Consider the following 18929-nt stretch of genomic DNA (forward strand, 5'->3'; position numbering starts at 1 on the left):
ATTTCTTACAAGTAAAAAAAAGAGTGTACTCAATTACGTTCTAGTTTTTTTGTTTAAATCTGGATTGAATTAAATTAGCTTAAAACACACATTTTTAATTATTTTCTGTGAAATGAAAACAAGTGAAACTGTGCCTCGTTGCATACGCGTACGACTTGTAGCAAACATTTAAGGTATATTAGAAAAAGAAGGATTTTTGCTTGACTTCAGAAATATATGACGTTTTGAGTTTAATACATAATATATAATATTCTACATCAAGAAGAGTATCAAAAACTAACTAACTTACATGTACATGCCAGAAAAGTGCAATGGTGCAAATTCAAAACTTACATTTTTTTCAAGAGAACTCGAGCAACATATCAAGTATGCTATATTTTTGAAAAGGTAATTTTAAGTTCTTTTCAATTATACGAAAATATATAAGGTGTCCCATATAAAGAAAAGATTTCTCGATTGATAACTAATAAAATTTTAATATTAAAAATATTATATTTAAGTCATCAAATTCTGCGTAACAAAAATGTTTTCATAACTAAAAAGTCGCAGCGATCTTTTTAAATGCAGATTTTTGTAAACACCCGATAACTGCAATAGGAGTTTTTAAAAGTGTAACTAACTGTAAGTTTTGAAGTTGTTGAAAATATACAAACATGAGATGGTTTCGAAGATAAATTAAAGGGAACACTGAATTTCAGATATACCGAAAATCATCAGTTAGAACAGTGGCTCGACTATTTTACGGCGAGATATTCATAAATATTCTCTAATCTTCGTAAGAATTGTAATAAAGTTTCAAAACTTCATATTTTTGGTTAGCAAATTTCTTTTTTTTTGGAGTTTGGAACCAAAATTAGAAATTTAGAAGTTCCACTAAAATCAACTTTTCTCTTATTGATAAATTCCTCGTTTTTGAAAAGTCGCGAGCATTAAAATAATTCCATTAAGTTAAAAAATCCGAATCATGGCGGTGCTGAAAATAACCTACAAATGATTCATGCTTTCCATCGCACATTTAGCGTTGTTTAATTAGTTCTTAAATCAGACAAATTTCTCGAATTTATACAAGGAAGATGGATCACGCGATCAAGCTGACGTTTATATTCGATTTAGAGGCGATAGAACACTTCGTGGAAAAGCTATCGGCCATAAAACGTTCCGATATTTGAGTTGATATTATTTTATTTACTATTACGAAGTTTCGCTAAAGTTTGTGGAAGTTTTCGTCACGATTTCTATCCCAATCTGGCACACGCTCAATTACTCAAAAAGTTTTGGGTACAAAAATGCGAAGCCAGTGTTTTTATTTAATTCTTAGCTATTGCAAGCATTTTCGATATAATGTTGAAATCAACTAAAATTGACTTGATTTAGGCCAAACAAACCGAATAAAAAGAGGGCGATGAGTAAGCAAAGTAAAAGCTGGTTTTGTTAAATGCATACTGGTGAATATAATTTTTCTGAAAAAAAAAAACTGAATTCGCGGGTAACAAAAGTGATATTTCAAAGAGAGTAGCTTTTAGTGATTTTTTTATGTGAAAAATGGTAAAAAAATACATTTAAAAAGTTAATAAACATAAAGTTATGCAAAGGTAACTAAAAATCATCTGGGTCAATTATCATAAGCAAAGACAAGTTTGAGAAGTATGAATATTGTGCCGTAATTATCGTGTAATTTTGGAAGACAGGAAAACAGGAAGGTGATAAAAAGAAAAATGTTTAAGCCTGAAGATAGGGAGGTGAATAGCAATAATTATTTTACTATCTGTAAACGTCACTTGAGTTCCCAGAAATTCGTAAAAACATAATGTATGATTAAATTTTAATAATTGGTTTATGCCATACATTAATTTTATCATTTTCCGAGACAGATGCTATTGAATTATGGAAAGCATCGGTATGAGCAAATACTATTGGGTTCTCTAAATTATCCAAGAAATTTATCAGTCTTTGACATTCCAATATAAGATTATTAATCGCTATAATTAGCTTTGATTACGAAGTAGGGTAGAAGTTGCAAAATAATAATTATCAATCAGCTGCTTTAGTAACGATATTTGGGAATTTAAAGTTATAAATACATTTGTATGGTTTGTTATCTTTCTGCGGATAATAGATGGCATCGTTATATATTTTTGCACCATTAGAATCAAGTCTGCTACATTAAGCAGTCTTTTTTGATCTATAATGAGGTTGAAAGTTTAAAATGTTTTCTATTTTACTATGTCTAAAGGCTAATTAACGACAATACAAATATTCAGGTCATGAGCATAAAATGAATACGCACTCTCAGAATTCAGAAAACAAGTTGCTGTGTCCTTTTAAAATAATGCAAAGAGCAAGGGACCCAAGTGTGAACCCTGCGGAACCCCAGAAATCACAACCAAGCACGCCTGATTCCATTAGCACCAACATACATAGTTCTACTTTGCAAATAGTTTTTTAAAGTTAAAAATTTGATATGGTTATAACCAAGAAGCTCCGAAAAAGTGTCGAAACATCCTGAAAACACCTCATAAATTTTCAGTGCGTTGCAGATTTTCAGATATATTTTTTGAAATATACAGTTCATTCAAATGTAATCTAGTGTTAATATTAACGGCATAATAGCTCATTTAAAACCCGAACACGTTGTATATTTTTGCACCTTCTAAAAGTTTTCACATTGCACGTAGAGCTTGTATAAAAATCGAGGAAACCATGGACTGAAGCTATGATCGTCATTTGTTATAAACTCCTGTTCAAAATTAAGGCACCATTTACATTTTCTGACTTAACCAATTAACCCCCAAATATTTGCATTTATTATTAGAAATCTTAGTTGCTTTTGTTATTTTTGTACAGTTTTTATTACTGTGCCATTTAGTTAAGTTAAAAAAGTTAAGTAGTTCACGTCATTTTTTCCAGGTTGATAAGTGATAAGTCTATTATTTCAAATTGCTGTTTGAGTGTTGGTTATTCTTTTGTGTGGATTAGTTTACTGGACAATATTTAACAACGTTACGAAAAGATTAACCTAGTACGTCATTTAAGCAATGCAAGAGTTTCAACTTTGCTAGAAGAGTGAAGAAATATGGGTTATGTGGCCAATTTACTAGCTGTTAATCATTCAACAATTAAGCGGATGGTTAGAAGACTTAAGGAAGTGGTTAGGGCTGGAAAAGGGTTACAGGACAGATTGCGATTTTTATTCTTTTTGCTACATTCAGAAAAATATCGCCAAAAAGGTATTGTAAAAATAATAATAACCACACTGACGATTAACATGGAACCCCAAAAAAGTATTTTGACTAATTGAATGCCTGTAGGTAATCACGACGGTGTGTCCCTGACCAGTAAAAGTGACCCATATTTTGAGCGGAAACGTTTTGCACGCGAGCTTTGCCAAAGCTTTCGTTTGACTAGTACATAAAACATGAAGAACATACCAAGCTGTCCGATACTTCCTTGTTTTAAGTAGTAATAGCATATTTTCCATAATTGTGCCGTAGGCTTTTGACATCCTAGATAACTAAAAAAAAAAGTAAAAACGAAAGCTTCATTTCTTTTTGGGCTCAGCACTTCCTGTCAATTGTTTTTTATTAATACTAAATTTCGGCTGGTTGTCAATTCTTATTAATGGAACATCTTGTATAGAATATTGAATTTTTAATTATTTTTTTAGGGTAACAAAAGAAATGTTTTTTTATCATAGAGTGCCGATCGTCACTTTCTCTCTCTCTCTCACTGAATTTCAACCGGATGACTATTTTTAAAAACATTTTTTTTTCGTATTTTTCCAACCTCAAAAGTTGAATTAAAAGTGGGAACAAATTTTGGAGATTTTTTATTTCCGCTTTTTAATCTTGTATATTTAGTGGGAATTATACAATCCTTTTTAAATTTTAACTAAATTCGAATGTAAACGTCATTAATAACATTTTTTTCAGTAAATATAACATACTCATTCTGCAGCGCCTGTAAAGAATAGATTTCAATCTCATTAATAAAATTTGCGTTTCAGTTTGCAATTACAGTTTCACATTTTGTTCCTACAATTTCTTATGATCTATCACTACGTTTTTTGTTTGGATTTCAATCCGTATTTTATCACTACGCTTGTAACACATTACACCATAAACAAAATAACAAATCAACAGTGATAGCGTATGCAATAAGAATAAAACTATCAAATCAAATTGGAGTATAGGACACCATTAACAAAATAACAAACTGCTGTTAGTTGCCAGTAAAGATTTATATTTGAATTTTATTATTTTGCATACCGAATATTGAAGCTTCATCTACGTTCTAAAAGGCAGTTATGGCCATTGGAGAAAATTGTAGTAACCTTAACCACATACCGATCAAAAAACACTTGTTTAGATGTTTTTTTTTTTTAGACTCAAACCCTGTAGATTGTCCTCATGTTCTTATTTTGCACGCTGGCATTTCTTACTTCTGATAATTTTCTTGCTACTATTAATAACTCGAAACTGTTTTTGTGTCCATACTAGGAAAGGGAATCACCTAAAGATGCTTTTGATAAGCCAAATATAGATTTTCTGCACTGAGTTAGTCAATATTAGCAAACTACAATTTTTATATTGAATTATTTGTTGGTTTTTTAGTCAATTTTTTTCTATATTTAAGGCCTTCATTGCTGAATGAAGTGCTATGATTAAAACTTTCCTTCCATTCGTTAAGTTTTGCAGGCATATACCAGAACGGTTTGTTTATTTTTTTATTTGAATACCTAATTATACACCGATCTAGCGTGCGAAAACTGTCTATGAGCACTTTAGTTTCGTTTTCAACGGATCCGAGTCACTTCGGACATTTCCGGGATTTTACCGCACAGGTTTGGGAGCAATCGGATGACGTTTGTCAATTCTGACGGTCATGTCAGTGAATGTATTCATGTTGTCTGGTAAAAATTTACCCAAAAGCTAACGGTCGTTAGCTCGCCCCCTAAGTTATCTATGAAATAGTTATTTAGACTGCAGAATTCTCCTATTCTTGGCGCTTGGCACTGTGATATTTTTATATTTCAGCTATTGAACAAATGCCTTGATGGTCGCTTTTACATTTTGTTTTAAACTCAGGTCCCTAAAGGCCATTAAGAAACAAACGACCTCGTAATTTTACCAACCGTTAAATTTGCAGTCACTATATGCAAGATAAAATTGGTTCGGGTGCGAATGGGTTAATATACTTATGTTATCTAACCTATTTGGCACTTGCAACAAGGGGTTTTAGTACTTTAGTGCTTTGTGTCCATTTTAAACTTTTCCGGTCCGGTTAAGGATTAACATAATTTCGCATAAATAAATCATACAGTTTAATTTAAAAATTAGTCGTTTTTTCAATTTCATAAGAGCTATTTTAAATGCGAAGACTGTATCTTTAATTTTATTTCTTTTATGAGTAGACTATGGAAAATACAAATTTTATGCCCTGTTCATTAAACAACAAATATCACAAAACAACATTTCTATAAATTCAATCAAAGCTTTATAAAGCTATTAAGCAAAACTTTATTTAAAAGTTTTCCATTCCCACAATTAGGAAAAATGGCAGGTAATAGCAACCGGAGTCATTTACGTCGTGTTTACATTAGAAGTGATTAAAATCTAACTTTTTAGTGCTTCGTAAATCTACTTGTTAATTTCATTTCCAAAAACCAACCAAAGTAAGCGCTATTTTAATAATAAAAAAAGTCAATATTAAGTTAATGGATTTTTCAAGATCGCAAATATTAAAGAAACATAAGCTACTCAACTACTTAATCATGGGCTAATTTAAAAACCTTTGCTGAATAAATTTTGTCTTTTCTATGGTTTGGTTCTTGTACTTTTGTAGCGACTGATTTTTATATGTATGTTATTTGTTATATGTATGTTAGAAATTTATGGTAATTAATGAAAGTACCTACTTACTTAAAATCATTTTATTCTAGTGGTATTATCTTCAATATTTTCATTTATTGAACTATATTTATTGGAACATATTTGATTAATCAGAAAAGCTTGTCACTTACGACCAACTTTTGCCAGATCCTACAACTATAAATAAATAGGAGGTGACAAATTATTTCATCATTTTCAAAATTTTGTTAAATTACTAATAGAGAATACAAAATATTAACGCAGTTACGGAGTATTGGCTAATTAATTGCTTGTTTAAAATAGGGAGATAAACAAAATAAATAATTAATGAATTAATCAGATTTCAAAATTTTAGTGTTTTTGAAAGAAAAGTATAAATTTAATTTTTAAATCAGGCATTTTTTAATACCCCAAATTTTTTTTGGGATTCTCTGTCGCGAAATAAAAACATTGCGAAACAAAAAATTTTTTTACATACAACAATGGGGTGGTAATTTTAATTTAGAAATTAGAATGAGGAACTATGTAAATGGCCAATATGTTGAATAATTTTCCCTAAATACAACTAATGGCACGTACCATTCATCATATAAAAATAAATAATTGCTATGGTAACCATGTAAGGTGAGAGAAAATGATTCCCGAAACATGACATACTTTGCCCGCGCCGCGCCGGAGTATTTGCCAGAGTCCCGATCTACATAGCGTAGATTGATTATCTTTCCGTTTATCCATTTTTGTTAATTGTATTATGTGAAGCATGATTTCTTGTCATTAAAGTTCTTAGTCAGAACTTCGGGTTTAATTTCACTGCCGTTTAAACTCCTCCGACAAGAGATAATTCAACCCACATCCGATGCCTCTGAGCGTTCTTTAGAAATCTAGTCTAGATAATACCAAGCACAATTACACAAAACAAGAAAATAAGTACGAAGCACGTCTTCGATTTGTTTACTTATAAATGTAAGGAACTATTTCTTATTTTATGGGAAATATTTAGAGAAATACTAGCAAGGCATTTTAATAAATGAAATAAGTATGCAACAAGAGTGATAATACTATATTATGCAACAAGTGTGCAAAAAGTATGCAACGTGTTGCATATTTTCTCTACGACCATTTTTGTGTACATTTTTGTTAAAGAACACGAATATATTCACTGACAAACGTCAAAATTCAAGACATGCGGTAAAATCTCCGAAAACATTGCTCCCAAACTCGTGCGGTAATATCCGGGAAATGTCCGTAGTGGCTCGGATCCGTGGGACAAGAAACTCACTTGGTTAAGTAACGCTTCCTTCACGCTCAATCGGTATATTATTAGGTATTTTACAGAAGGGCATACTATACTTTTTCTACGACTGTTACTTTTTGGGTACCTTTTTATACCGAATTGAAAAAGTCAAAATTCAAGTCGTGCCATAATATCTCCGAAAACATCCGATTGCTCCCAAACCCATGCGGTAATATCCTGGAAATGTCCGACTCGGATCCGCAGGAAACGAATCTCAACTGGTAAAGTAATGTTTTCCGCATTCTTGATTCATGCATAATTGGCTATTTTACAGAAGCTATTAAAAAAATCTTATTTTTTGTATAGAGTATTGGCATCAAGTTAAGGTAAAACAGGGCTACTTCCCTCATTATACAGTGTATCCAATATAAGGATGGGATAGCATAGAAAAGAAAATAGTTTCTGAGAAATTGTAGAAAATATTAGAAGATGTATTTTCCATTTTTGTCTGCTATTAAGAAAAAATAGTATTACCAGATATTTTTAAATTTTCTTATGGGCATTATATCGAATATTTTCATTATTAGATGGAGCATTAATGACATCGGTGCTTGGCATATTTGAAATTTGTATTTAAAATGAGCGGCAGATTTTCTAGATTTTAGTAACTGGTTTTTGAAATGAGCCAAACTCCAATAAATTGGCAAGCAGTCTTCGAAATATCTTCCTATTTCATTGTAATTTTTCAGTGTAGCCATTTCAATACATCTACCCAGCTTCTCGTATTACTAGGACACGATGTGTAACACTTTAACATATAAATAAATAAATAAATAAATAAATATAATAAAATAATTAAATTAAACTGTAACTGAAGTTGAACTGTTATTTTAAATATAAATGAAGGAGTAAATTTAGCTATAAAACAATGTCAGAATATTTATTTTTATTTATATTTTATTTATTTCTACCGTCACTGCACTCTTCCCCCACATTAATAATTAATTCTGGCGCTAGCCGACTTCAGTAAATATTTTCTTCTTCGATGACGCGTTCTACATATTTTTCCAACTAGAAGCAGATATTTTTTCTACTTCACTTCTCATCAATTCTATTGCCCCAGAACTAAATTTCGGTGAGGTGTTATTTCTTCTTAAACTATGTTTCAGCTGTCTCCATATTAGTTCTAGCGGATTAAAATTGCAGTGATATGGTGGAAGCAATTTTTCAGAGAACCATTTTGCAGAGATATCTGTTGTCATATTTTCGTTGTAGTCAACCTTTGTTCCTTTGACATATGTTGCAGAAAGCAACAAAACGTTATCTATCCAACCAGCTTCATAGACCGCATGTAGTATGATAGTTTGTTTGCCCCGCTAAACTCCCACATCTAACGAACGTTACCATCAGTCGATTCTTTCTTGGCAGTATCGTCGCTATCAATAAAAACAAAAAAAATAAAAACCAATTATTCGTATGAAAGCACGCAAAATCTTTTGGCAAGAGTCAATGTTCAAAACACTACGCAACTCTTCATGTAAAGTTTTAATTGTTATAACAATATTCTTCTTATAGGCCTCATATCAACCTTCTCACTATTCCGGCATGGTGCCTTTCAAGTAGACTTTTTGGGACCCCACAATCTTTCCGCGTTTTTTTTTCTTGGACACCATTGACAGCTGTGTTACGTACTACCATACGGTGTTTTAGTCATCTCGGACGTTAATTTCATGCCTCCATTTTCCCCAGATGTCGATTTCAGAAATAGAAACATATTTAAAATTGTAATTACGTCATCGACCACAATCTCAACTTCTTCGTCGTTTTACATCGCAAGTGAGTAACAAAATTGAATAATGTTAGTATTTGGTAAGAAATATATTGCAATAAAATGTATATGGTACCTCAATATAATTGTCACACTGAGACTTGAAAAACAAATGAATAACAGTAAGGTGGTAATTACTAATTACAAACACAAGACGGAATAGAGATAATTCCAAAGCTTGGACGGATAAGAAAATATTGTTTCATAAAAATGACAGCGATTTCAGGCAAATGAACCAATAGCAAACTGGAAAAACATCAATTATAAATCAGTTATCTACATAAGATTTTTTATTACTTTTCTAGGAAGATATTTTAGAGCCATTATGTTAAACCCTTAAATTGGAAATCAGTTTAAACTTTCTAATTTGATTTAATGTAGGAGATCAAGTTATCTAATGGGCAAATTCAACTTGAATTCGAGGTGTCTCTAGTAGGCACTGTTTTAGAAAGATTTATAAAAAACACACTAATATGAATTAATATAACAGTTTAAACAAAGAAAATTTCCCTACTCTGAAATACAACAGTCCGCACGGCACAGTTCTTGTCCGCTAACATCTTAAATGCGTTCGTGGCTTGTGCTACACGCCGCTTTACAACAGGCGGGTCTTAAAGTCATTCCGAAGTCAAAACCATAACAGGTTGTAAAAACGGTAAATAGTTTGGAGAACTCTAATAAAAGTATTTGGCAATAAGGCCATTTATTTTTCCAAAGCAATAATTTGGCTGTCAAATGTTGTGATTTTTTTAAGGTCTTCTGAGAGCGATCATGGTCTACTATTAAAAGTAATATAATTTTGCTTTTGTGACCCTAAGAATGATGAGAAATACACAATCAAATCAAATAAATCAAATGAAAAAAAATCACTTTTCCTTTATATCAAAATAGAAAACTCTACTTAATTTGGTTAAAATTATTTAAAACTTTCCTTACTAACGTGCCCTGTATTTTCAATGGTTTTTGATTTCCGTCATGCTATTTGGGTCTGGTTGAACAGATATTAATAAAAGTCATAAAAAAAATTGAATTTTGCTCCCATAACTTAGCAAATTCTTAGACTGTGCGACGCAGTCTGCTTTTGTTTCCGATGGTGGGGGGTGTGGGGGGCGGGGAAAATGATTAGTCAAACGCGCTCGTTCCTTATCGTTATCGTGGCGTCCGATTACAGACGTCATCGACGGCGAGTGGCGGTGTGAAGGACGTCCGTGTCGAAGAGCAGGCGGTGTCCCGAAATGTGTAGCAGCGGCGCGGCCGCGTCCACGCCGAAGCCGACCTCATCGAAAACGGTAACGGTGACCAGTAGTGACCGCAACAGACGACGGTGGGTACGCGGACGCCGCCACCGACGCCGGAGACGCCGCCGGAACGGCGCTACGGCTTTAATGTATGCCGCTCAACAGGGTGACGTCGACTGTGTCCGACACATCGTCCGGTTTCAGGTCAGTAGGTCGTAGTGCGCTTGTAATCGACAACGAAACAGTCGTGGAACTCTTGGGGGACCGCAGGGGAGGAGGGAGTTTGCACGGAAAGCTTTCACGCTACCGGGATTAAATTTATTTGGCCTACGGCCTGTTATTTAAAAAAAAATCGAACAATGATACACTGTCATCATAATCAAAAACGCCGACCTTTTGCCATTAGAATTGTACTGCCAAAATAAAAACCTGTTCTTGAATCCTACACAATGATATTGCATTTATTTTATCAAAAGTATGAATAAAATAAATTCGTCATCTTTAAAGCGAGTGGAGCAGATTATGGATTTTTGGGAATTATACTACTTTAAAGGTGCACATTTAAAGCTCACATGGAGGAAATCATTAGTGAATCAAATAGAATGACCGGCTTCATTAAAAGAAACTCAAAAGATTTAAAAAACCCTCTTATTGCGTTATAGTAAGTTTTCTTTTGCTTCCATTCTTTGGAACATAAGTTATAAAGCTTGGATAAAGGAAAAAATATATATTAAGGTATCTTGGATTCACAATAAATACAAACATAAAAAAATCATAATTACAGTCTTATTCAATCAAAATTCAAAATTTTAACTCTTCAGAATAAGAGGTCATTGGCAGATTTGTTAAAGCTTCCAGACTGTGGCGTTGACTTCTCTTATCTTTATGAAAAATTAACCACTATTGACTATTAACTACCACCGAACTACCCGAGGGTAGACTCTAATTGCTATACTACAAAATGTGTTTAATTTCAATAGTCATTTAAATGTCGTGTAAAAAAATATCTTTTACAAACAACAACAAAGCCTTTTTTGTTACATAGGGCATGTTTTTTATTACCTTTTACTGTATGCAAGAAAAATTATAAGTAAATAAATAGTCCAAGAGTTTCTAATTTTAAGAAAAATACCTCAAAATTTAGGCCATGTTTTGTAACGCAATAAAAAGCAAGATTTTGGTAAATGGATAATACATTATTATGTCATTTTGTTTTTGAATATTTTCAAGGAAAAAATGCACACTTACTCCTAGTTACTACAATTTCACTTAACTTGTCATCATTGAGTTGAATTGTATAGAATTAAATCACTAAAAGTGGGTTATATATTAAAATATTTTAAAGATTTAAAAATAAAGAACTTGTGAAAACTGAATAAAAAGAAACGTATTTGCTCTCCATCAGCTACTCTACTAATCGGTATGTGACAATAAATAAAACTGATCAAGGTAAATTTAAAAAAAAGTAATGAAATTAATCCCTATAGTTCTTATAACAAGGTTTGAAAATAAATAGTTCCCTTTTATACTTAATTTTAAATTTAAATTTTATTTATGTTCAATTATTTTTTTTGATATTGAATTGTAAAAATTTAATCGATAACAAATCGAAGAGGGTGTAGCGGCGTTATTTATAATTCTCATCAAAAACGAACAATAATATAGTATCATAGAATAGAAACCCCTTTGTTTTTAACTGGGTGAAGAGCAGAATAGCTGTTTGCTTAACCAAGCATTCATAAGTTACCAAACTTAAAAAAATATATAAATTAAATAAATTACAAATATTCCATTAATAAAAATGCGACGTCATCAGAATCAGTAATTACCAACAATATTTAGCAGCAAGATACAAAATATAAAATACGCTAAATCTATATACAAATAACATTATTTATATAACTAATGGTGTCAACTGTAAATTTGTTGAATAAATTAATAAAGATAATTAATCAATCAGTAATCAAGAAAGCCCAAAGAAAACGTTCGTTTATATAATGCTTTAAATTCACATCTGGTTCAAATACTAGCGTCATAATTTTCTACAAAAGTCCATTTAACTTCGACAACTGAGCCATAATTTCTGCTTATCCAAATCATATTCATATTACATTATATATATTCATACTTTCTCAAGCTTTTCGGACATTTCCGGGATAATACCGTACGCAATCGGATATTTTCGAAAATTTTACCGTACGGCTTGAATTTTGACGGGAATGTATTCGTGGTGTTTTGCAAAAATGTACCGAAAAAACTAACGGTCGTAGAAAAAGTATAGTATGTAACACGTTTGGTGATAGCATATTATGCAACAAGTGTGGTAAACGGCATTTGACTCACGAGTTTATTTGACACGAGTGGAGCAAGTGTTTAATGAACGAACATAATTTCAATATTTGATTTGAATTGGTAAATATTGTTGTTTTATTGCTTTTTGTACCTTTTCATCTTTTAATTATTTATAAAAAAAAACAAAAAATACCATGCATTTTTTAAATGCATATAAGCCAAAACCGACAGAGTTAGACGGCCTAAACAAGAGTACCTTTTCTATGACAAATTAAACATTGAACCATACTCACAGATAAAAAATTCGATTTATGTAAATAATGCCGTGAATTTTGCGCTCTCCAGGAGCATGTCCAAATTAGTTTCAAATTTGTAATTGTAATTCATAATTGTTAGGTCAAAAAACTAAAACTGCCAGTTGTTATTATTTATGTTATTTATTATAGTTGGTAAGGATTTAAAGCCGGTAAAATTGCGACCATATTTAATTTCGAGTGGGTGCTAGGTTGGAAATAAATGTCAACTTACTATTGCCTCTGTAAAAAAAAATTGTATGCTAAAAACTGCCAGTTTATAGTATTTTAAAATTTTAAAACTTTATTTCACGCGGTTTATCTCAAAATTTCGTACTAGCTACAGATATGCATGGTCACATAGTCATGGTCATCAGTACTGATGCAGCAAAAATTGTTCACCGAACTTTCATAGGAAACCTTAAAATCCACAACTGATGGGACTAACTAAAATTAACTAAATGAATAGAGAAATGAATTCCGATTTCCGAGATTTGTTCAATTCTTTGTGGCTCAATAAGTGGGTTACAGTCAATAATCAAAAAACTATGAGTAGGGGATTCATTTTTAGAGCACCGTTCCCAACTCCACCCCCCTCCCCCAACCGAAAAATCAACGTTTTACCGATTAGTTTGTGTATTCCGACGTAAGGGTGAACGCTCTTTATTTCCGACCTTCGACTAATAATTGGGGATTGTCATAGCAACTTACAAGTTCAATTTGCCAAGTTCGTTAACTTAAATGTTTAGGTTTAGTTTCGCTGCAGACAGGGGCGGTTACGTGGCTCGTTGATTGAAAAGTCTGATCGGTTGTTTGTTTGTTTCTTTATCGGTGAAAACGTAATACATCAGCGGTCTCTTTTCAAAATGAGATTATAAGGTTGTTTTATCAGTATTTTTACAAAAAACAGTTTTAGCTGTTTTTATAATCATCTTTATTAAACATTAGAAATAATAATAGTTTAAAGTATTTGTGTCGTCAGGGCCTTAACAATTATACATTGGAACAAGCACTGTGAGAATGAAATGTCATTTGACCGAAATTCTTTTATTATTCTTTTAAATATGAAATTAACACCATTCTTTATGATGTATGGAATTATTTTTACGGTTGATTACAATTTAATTAATTTTTTGCTAATCGAAAAATGATGTGAACTAAATATTGGAACAAGTGTTTTTTGCCCCACAGCCAGGGAAACCCTAGCTGTTTTATTAATTAGATTTTTTTGTAATGCCAATAAATTTTACTTAATATTAATAAAAACACAACAATAAAAAGAAAAAAATATTGCGAAGATCAAACTTTAATACAATATAATTACTATACAGTGTGTTCACAAAAAAACTCTATATTTACAAACAGTTTTTAATTAAATCATGAAAACGGTTTAATAATACTACACAAAATGTAGAAATATTTAGAAATAATTATATTTAAGTAAATAAAAAGAAATTAATACAGGATGTCCCAAAAGTAACAATTTAACAAAAAAAGTTATTTATTTAATATAGATTAGAACAAAATATTGTTACCGGATTTTTAAAAATATTTAAGCTTGTTTGCTTGAATGAAACTAGATAAAACAATATCAGAGTTTCTATACATCTAAAGTATCATTCAGTTACTTAAATGTGCAAAATTCGTTTTTAAAAACATTTGTTACACAGAAAGCGAAATAAAAATTTATTTGGACTAGCCGATACAAAGGCTGGAATAATTAAAACCAATTTTACAATATGACAATCGAATAAATAGGGCTTTCGATGCGGTGTCAGCGATACGTTATCTTCGCTTAGTTTTGGGCTTCGTCTGCAGTTTGGGGCATATAATTTCTCCCTTCTTAACTTTCGAAAATAACGCAGCGTTTTTTCGAAAAAGATTCCAAAATTTTCTTCTTGGCAGATTTCGTCCCTTTTCCAAGAAGAGCTTATTGGTATTGGTATTGGTATTAAAGGAGGGCGCCCTCGCGAGCGCCCAAGCACTTAGGACACCAGATGGGCCCATTGTACCCCAGACCGCTCTAGAGGGCGTCCAGAATTCGCCCCTCATATAGAAGGTCAGCAATTCCTTTAGCCCAATACCATACAGTCCGGATCGATCAGGGCCGTTCCATAGACTCCCATCTTGTCCATGTCAAAGCAGGGCACTCGGTGAGCAGATGATATGGGGTCTCCTCCCCTTCCATGCACCACCTGCACTCCGGGTCGTCTCCAATGCCTAGCAAGCAATCCTGCAACGTCCTGTGTAGGTCCTTGTTAGTGCTCTACACTCACTTCTCGTCAGTCTAAGCAGCTTCCTGGTTCGAGGGAGGGAGGGCCCATCCATCATAAGCCTCACCTGCCTCATTCCCGGAGCAACTTTCCAGTCCACCGCGGCCCGATCTCTCGCCCAGGCTTCGAGAGCTCCCCGCCTCACACACGGGGCGATCTCCAAGCGGGGCTCTGATCCCATATGCCTAAGCGAGGAGCCCTCCCTGGTTAAGGCGTCCTCTGCCTCATTGCCCCGGATACCAAGAAGAGCTTCTTAATGATGAAAACTAAAATTAGGACCATGATTAGTCCAAAAACAGTAACAATTATTTGGAATATATTTGTTTCTTCTTTCGCTGGTTCCATGGGAGTTATTTTTTTTGTTAAGTGTCTTAGCTGGTATATTTCGTCAATATTTATTTTTGAACGATTGGGAGTATCCAGGACTTTCTTTGCGTTCATTTCCATTAACTGGATTTTTGGTAAAAATACCGGTTTTCCGAACTGATTTTTATATCGTTGAAGAATTTTCCTTCATTAATTTCTATTGACAGTTTACTGGTATTTTAATCAGTACCGGTATTTTAATTTGCATTGTTTTGTTGGAAGTTGGGTATTTGGAATTGTTTTGAAACGCTTTGTTGAAAATTGGACATTTGGAATTGTTTTGTTGTGTTGCTTAGATTCTCGTAGAGGTCTTCGAAATTTTCAAATTCAGAAACATAAGCAATGGCTTACTCTAAAGAATCTGGTTGTTTTAAATGCATGTTGTTTTTGAGCGTCCCGGTGCATCCAGCTATAAATGTATTGAGAGCGATTTTGTTATAATAAGTTACATGGATTAATCTTCTGAATTACTAATCCGCTTTATTAGACTACTCTTTAAAAGTTGTAGCCTACTACCGAAATCAACTAAATGTTCGTTTTTGAACAGTGTTGTTCTAGTCAATTCCTGAATTAGACAATCTAAATTTCTGCTATCTGCAAAGCATTGAATGAGCCCATCTTTTATGCTTAACTAATCCATCAATTCTGATCGGTTGCCTACCATTAACTCTGCTTTCCCTACTAGTTTGTCTATGATATATTCAAAGATATGGCTATTCCAAATTAACGTAGGAATTTATTAAACTTTCCCACTTAGCAATAAATTTGTTTAGCGTGTCGCCATTTCCGCCGTAAGGTTTTATGTAATCCACCTTGGATTTAAAAAGATTCCAATTAAATCTAGGTTCCGCACTGCTCATACTACCTCAGCTTCCTTGTTGGGTCATTGTTTTGACTCTTGTTTGTGTTTTGTTCCCAAACTTTAAAGTTTGATTGAATTGTTTTCCGAGTTCTTCGATTTCAGAATCGCTCATTAATTGATTTGATTTGTTCAAAAGGAAATGACACTTACGGTTTCGTATTTCTCCGTCTCCTTTCCGACTCAATTTTCCAACTCGTCACATGCGGGTTGTACCTTTGTAGACCGTCGTTCTGGTTCCCTTGCTGCTGGTTCTGTGTGCTGAAGGATTGAAAGTCCACGTAGCGAATGTCCAAAAGTTTCGAACTTTCCACGATTGGCGATTTCAGAGAAACTTCCAGAAGATTCTGGTTAATTGTCCACTTAGAAAATACGTTCTGACTGCGCCACTTAAACGTTTAAAATTCGGGAGAGCGTTCTTAAAATCATTTATTTATACAGAAAGCAAAGTGAAGTTTTATTCGGACTAGCCGATACAAAGGCTGGAATAATTAAAAGTGATTTTACAATATGATAATCGAATAAATATGGCTTTCGATGCGGTGTCAGCGATGCGTTATCTTCGCTTAGCTTTGGGCTTCGTCTGCAGTTTGGGGCATATAACTAGTTCAACTTTTGCATTAGTCATAGCTCTAAAAAAGTTAAATGATTGCTTTTATATGTTATGACAATACCTTTCACTATTGGAATGCCAGAAATAATAACAATGTCTTACATGAATTAAACTTAAATTACACTATCGCTCTATAAAACAAAAGAAAACAAATTTATATATTAATAGGACAAAACTAAAAACATTTTTCACCGTTTTTTTTCCGATTCGGTAAGTTCTGCAAAAATTAATTTTATAAAATGGAGCAGATAGGAGCAAGATTAATACATAGTATCAACAGCATCCCTAAATTATGCTAAAATTCTAACATATTTGCTCAATAGATTACAAACAATTTTTTGAGCTATTTTTTTAATGTGATAATGTAGATTTTTTTAGGGATAATTGCATTTTAGGGAAATACTTAACATAAAATTAGTCTCAAAACTTACCTTTACTGGCTTCCTGCGTTTTGAATTTTGTCAAATGCTATTTTCTTTAAAAAAATCCCCTCCACTTTTCACACGGAAAATTGTATAAATAAAACATTCTCAAAATGACACTGACAACAAACGTTACAGAATTATTGTTGACGTTTCCATGGTAACAAGACGATTTAAATCGCTTGTTTTCTGAAGGTTCATGGCCTACTTAATTAGTCTGTGATACGGAAAACGTTCATTGTACTAAATGTGTTATGGGTTCATTTCAATAGTTTGGGCTCTTCCTGGTCCAACCTGTGCCCTTTGCTCGAGTAACTGCCTAAATTTTATTGCCCTGTGAAAACTTTCTAGACAGTATATTTTCTTTCGTCGCGATATATAACTGTCTCCCACTTATGTTTGGTCCACGAAAGTTTTGATTTTTCCCAAATATAACGATTCCTTGTGGATATGTTTTGATATACGATATACGACAGTATTCTCTGAAAGCAGTACGAAATAATATAAGTTTCTGTTCAAAATTAACGCATCACTATAATTTTTGTAATTATGTCATTGTTTTTTTACTCTTTATTTTATTTAGCGATAGCATGCTCTAAATAATGATAATTAAATTAAGAAAACAATAAATTTTGAAATAAAATTCGAAGAATAATACAAAATTTGGCGGTCTGGTACAAAAACTTAAAAACTAAATAAATCTACTGAACTTTTCAAAGAGAATTTTCAATTTATATAAGGTAAATGAACTTCAGTAACCCGCAGCTCCTTGTGCTCTTATAACTACTTGTATTCATAAAGTTATGCTTGTTATTAAGTTTGACATGGTTGCTTGAGGAACGTTGTCCACACGCTCTAACTCGGAGAGGTATATAACGCCGAACTAGTATTTTTAGAAAATTGCAAACGTGTACTATTGGATTTAAATCTGGGCTGCGAGGTGGCCAGTGCAAAATGTGGATCTTGATTTTATTTGAATATTCCAAAACAGTTGTATAAATGGTGCAAACGGCATGATGATTTTGAATAATATTTTCTAAATAAAATTTTGAAATTCAGAGTTCTGGAACAAATAGGAACCGTACCTCAAAACATGTTCCCAACAGAACATTTTTGAACTATCAGCAAATCACTTCTTTGGAGAGATAGTATCTTTCTCCATATCTAATCTCTTATATATAAATGCTACAATTGGGTTTTCAAAGCTATCTAATGAGTCAGGTTAAATTCAGCGACTCAATAAGATAGGAGCCTTTGTGAAGGTACAACCTCCTATTCTTTTCCATATGGATTGCACTGCGTCGGACATTTTTATGGGAATTAAAATTTCTCGTATAATATAATAGTGTCGGCTTGGAGAAGATTGGAGGGTGGTTGCCTCTTTGGCTAATTAACCAAAACTAAATTCATGAGCAAGATAATCAATCCAATGTTTTCGGATATTTTAAATGGAAATTAAATCTTATTAAATTAAAAATTAAATTTTGCGATTACCTCACCCATGGTTAGTTAATCATAATATTATAAGCTTTTGCTAAGTTTTCTAAGGACTTATATATGTATTACCCACATTCATAATAAATAAATAAAAACAATTAAAATTTAAAGTTGTCTTTGTTAGAAAACAATGTTTAAGTGTCAATC

At 32.6% G+C, this 18929-nt stretch overlaps 1 protein-coding gene across 2 annotated transcripts in view; it reads left to right on the top strand.

The window, feature by feature from the left end:
* LOC132708361 (ankycorbin) overlaps positions 1-18929 on the top strand; it is a 44603-nt gene that overhangs the window by 1352 nt on the left and 24322 nt on the right. For both annotated transcript variants that reach the window (XR_009619902.1, XM_060680649.1), the window contains exon 2: positions 10101-10371. Coding sequence is in view for 1 of the 2 variants with exons in the window: in XM_060680649.1 (XP_060536632.1) it covers positions 10165-10371 (207 nt within the window). In the remaining variant the exon portion in view is untranslated. The remainder of the gene's footprint in view (positions 1-10100; positions 10372-18929) is intronic.

The sequence above is a fragment of the Cylas formicarius genome, unplaced genomic scaffold (assembly GCF_029955315.1).
Source record: "Cylas formicarius isolate icCylForm1 unplaced genomic scaffold, icCylForm1.1 PGA_scaffold_10__41_contigs__length_53128322, whole genome shotgun sequence".
NCBI classification, from domain to species: domain Eukaryota; kingdom Metazoa; phylum Arthropoda; class Insecta; order Coleoptera; family Brentidae; genus Cylas; species Cylas formicarius.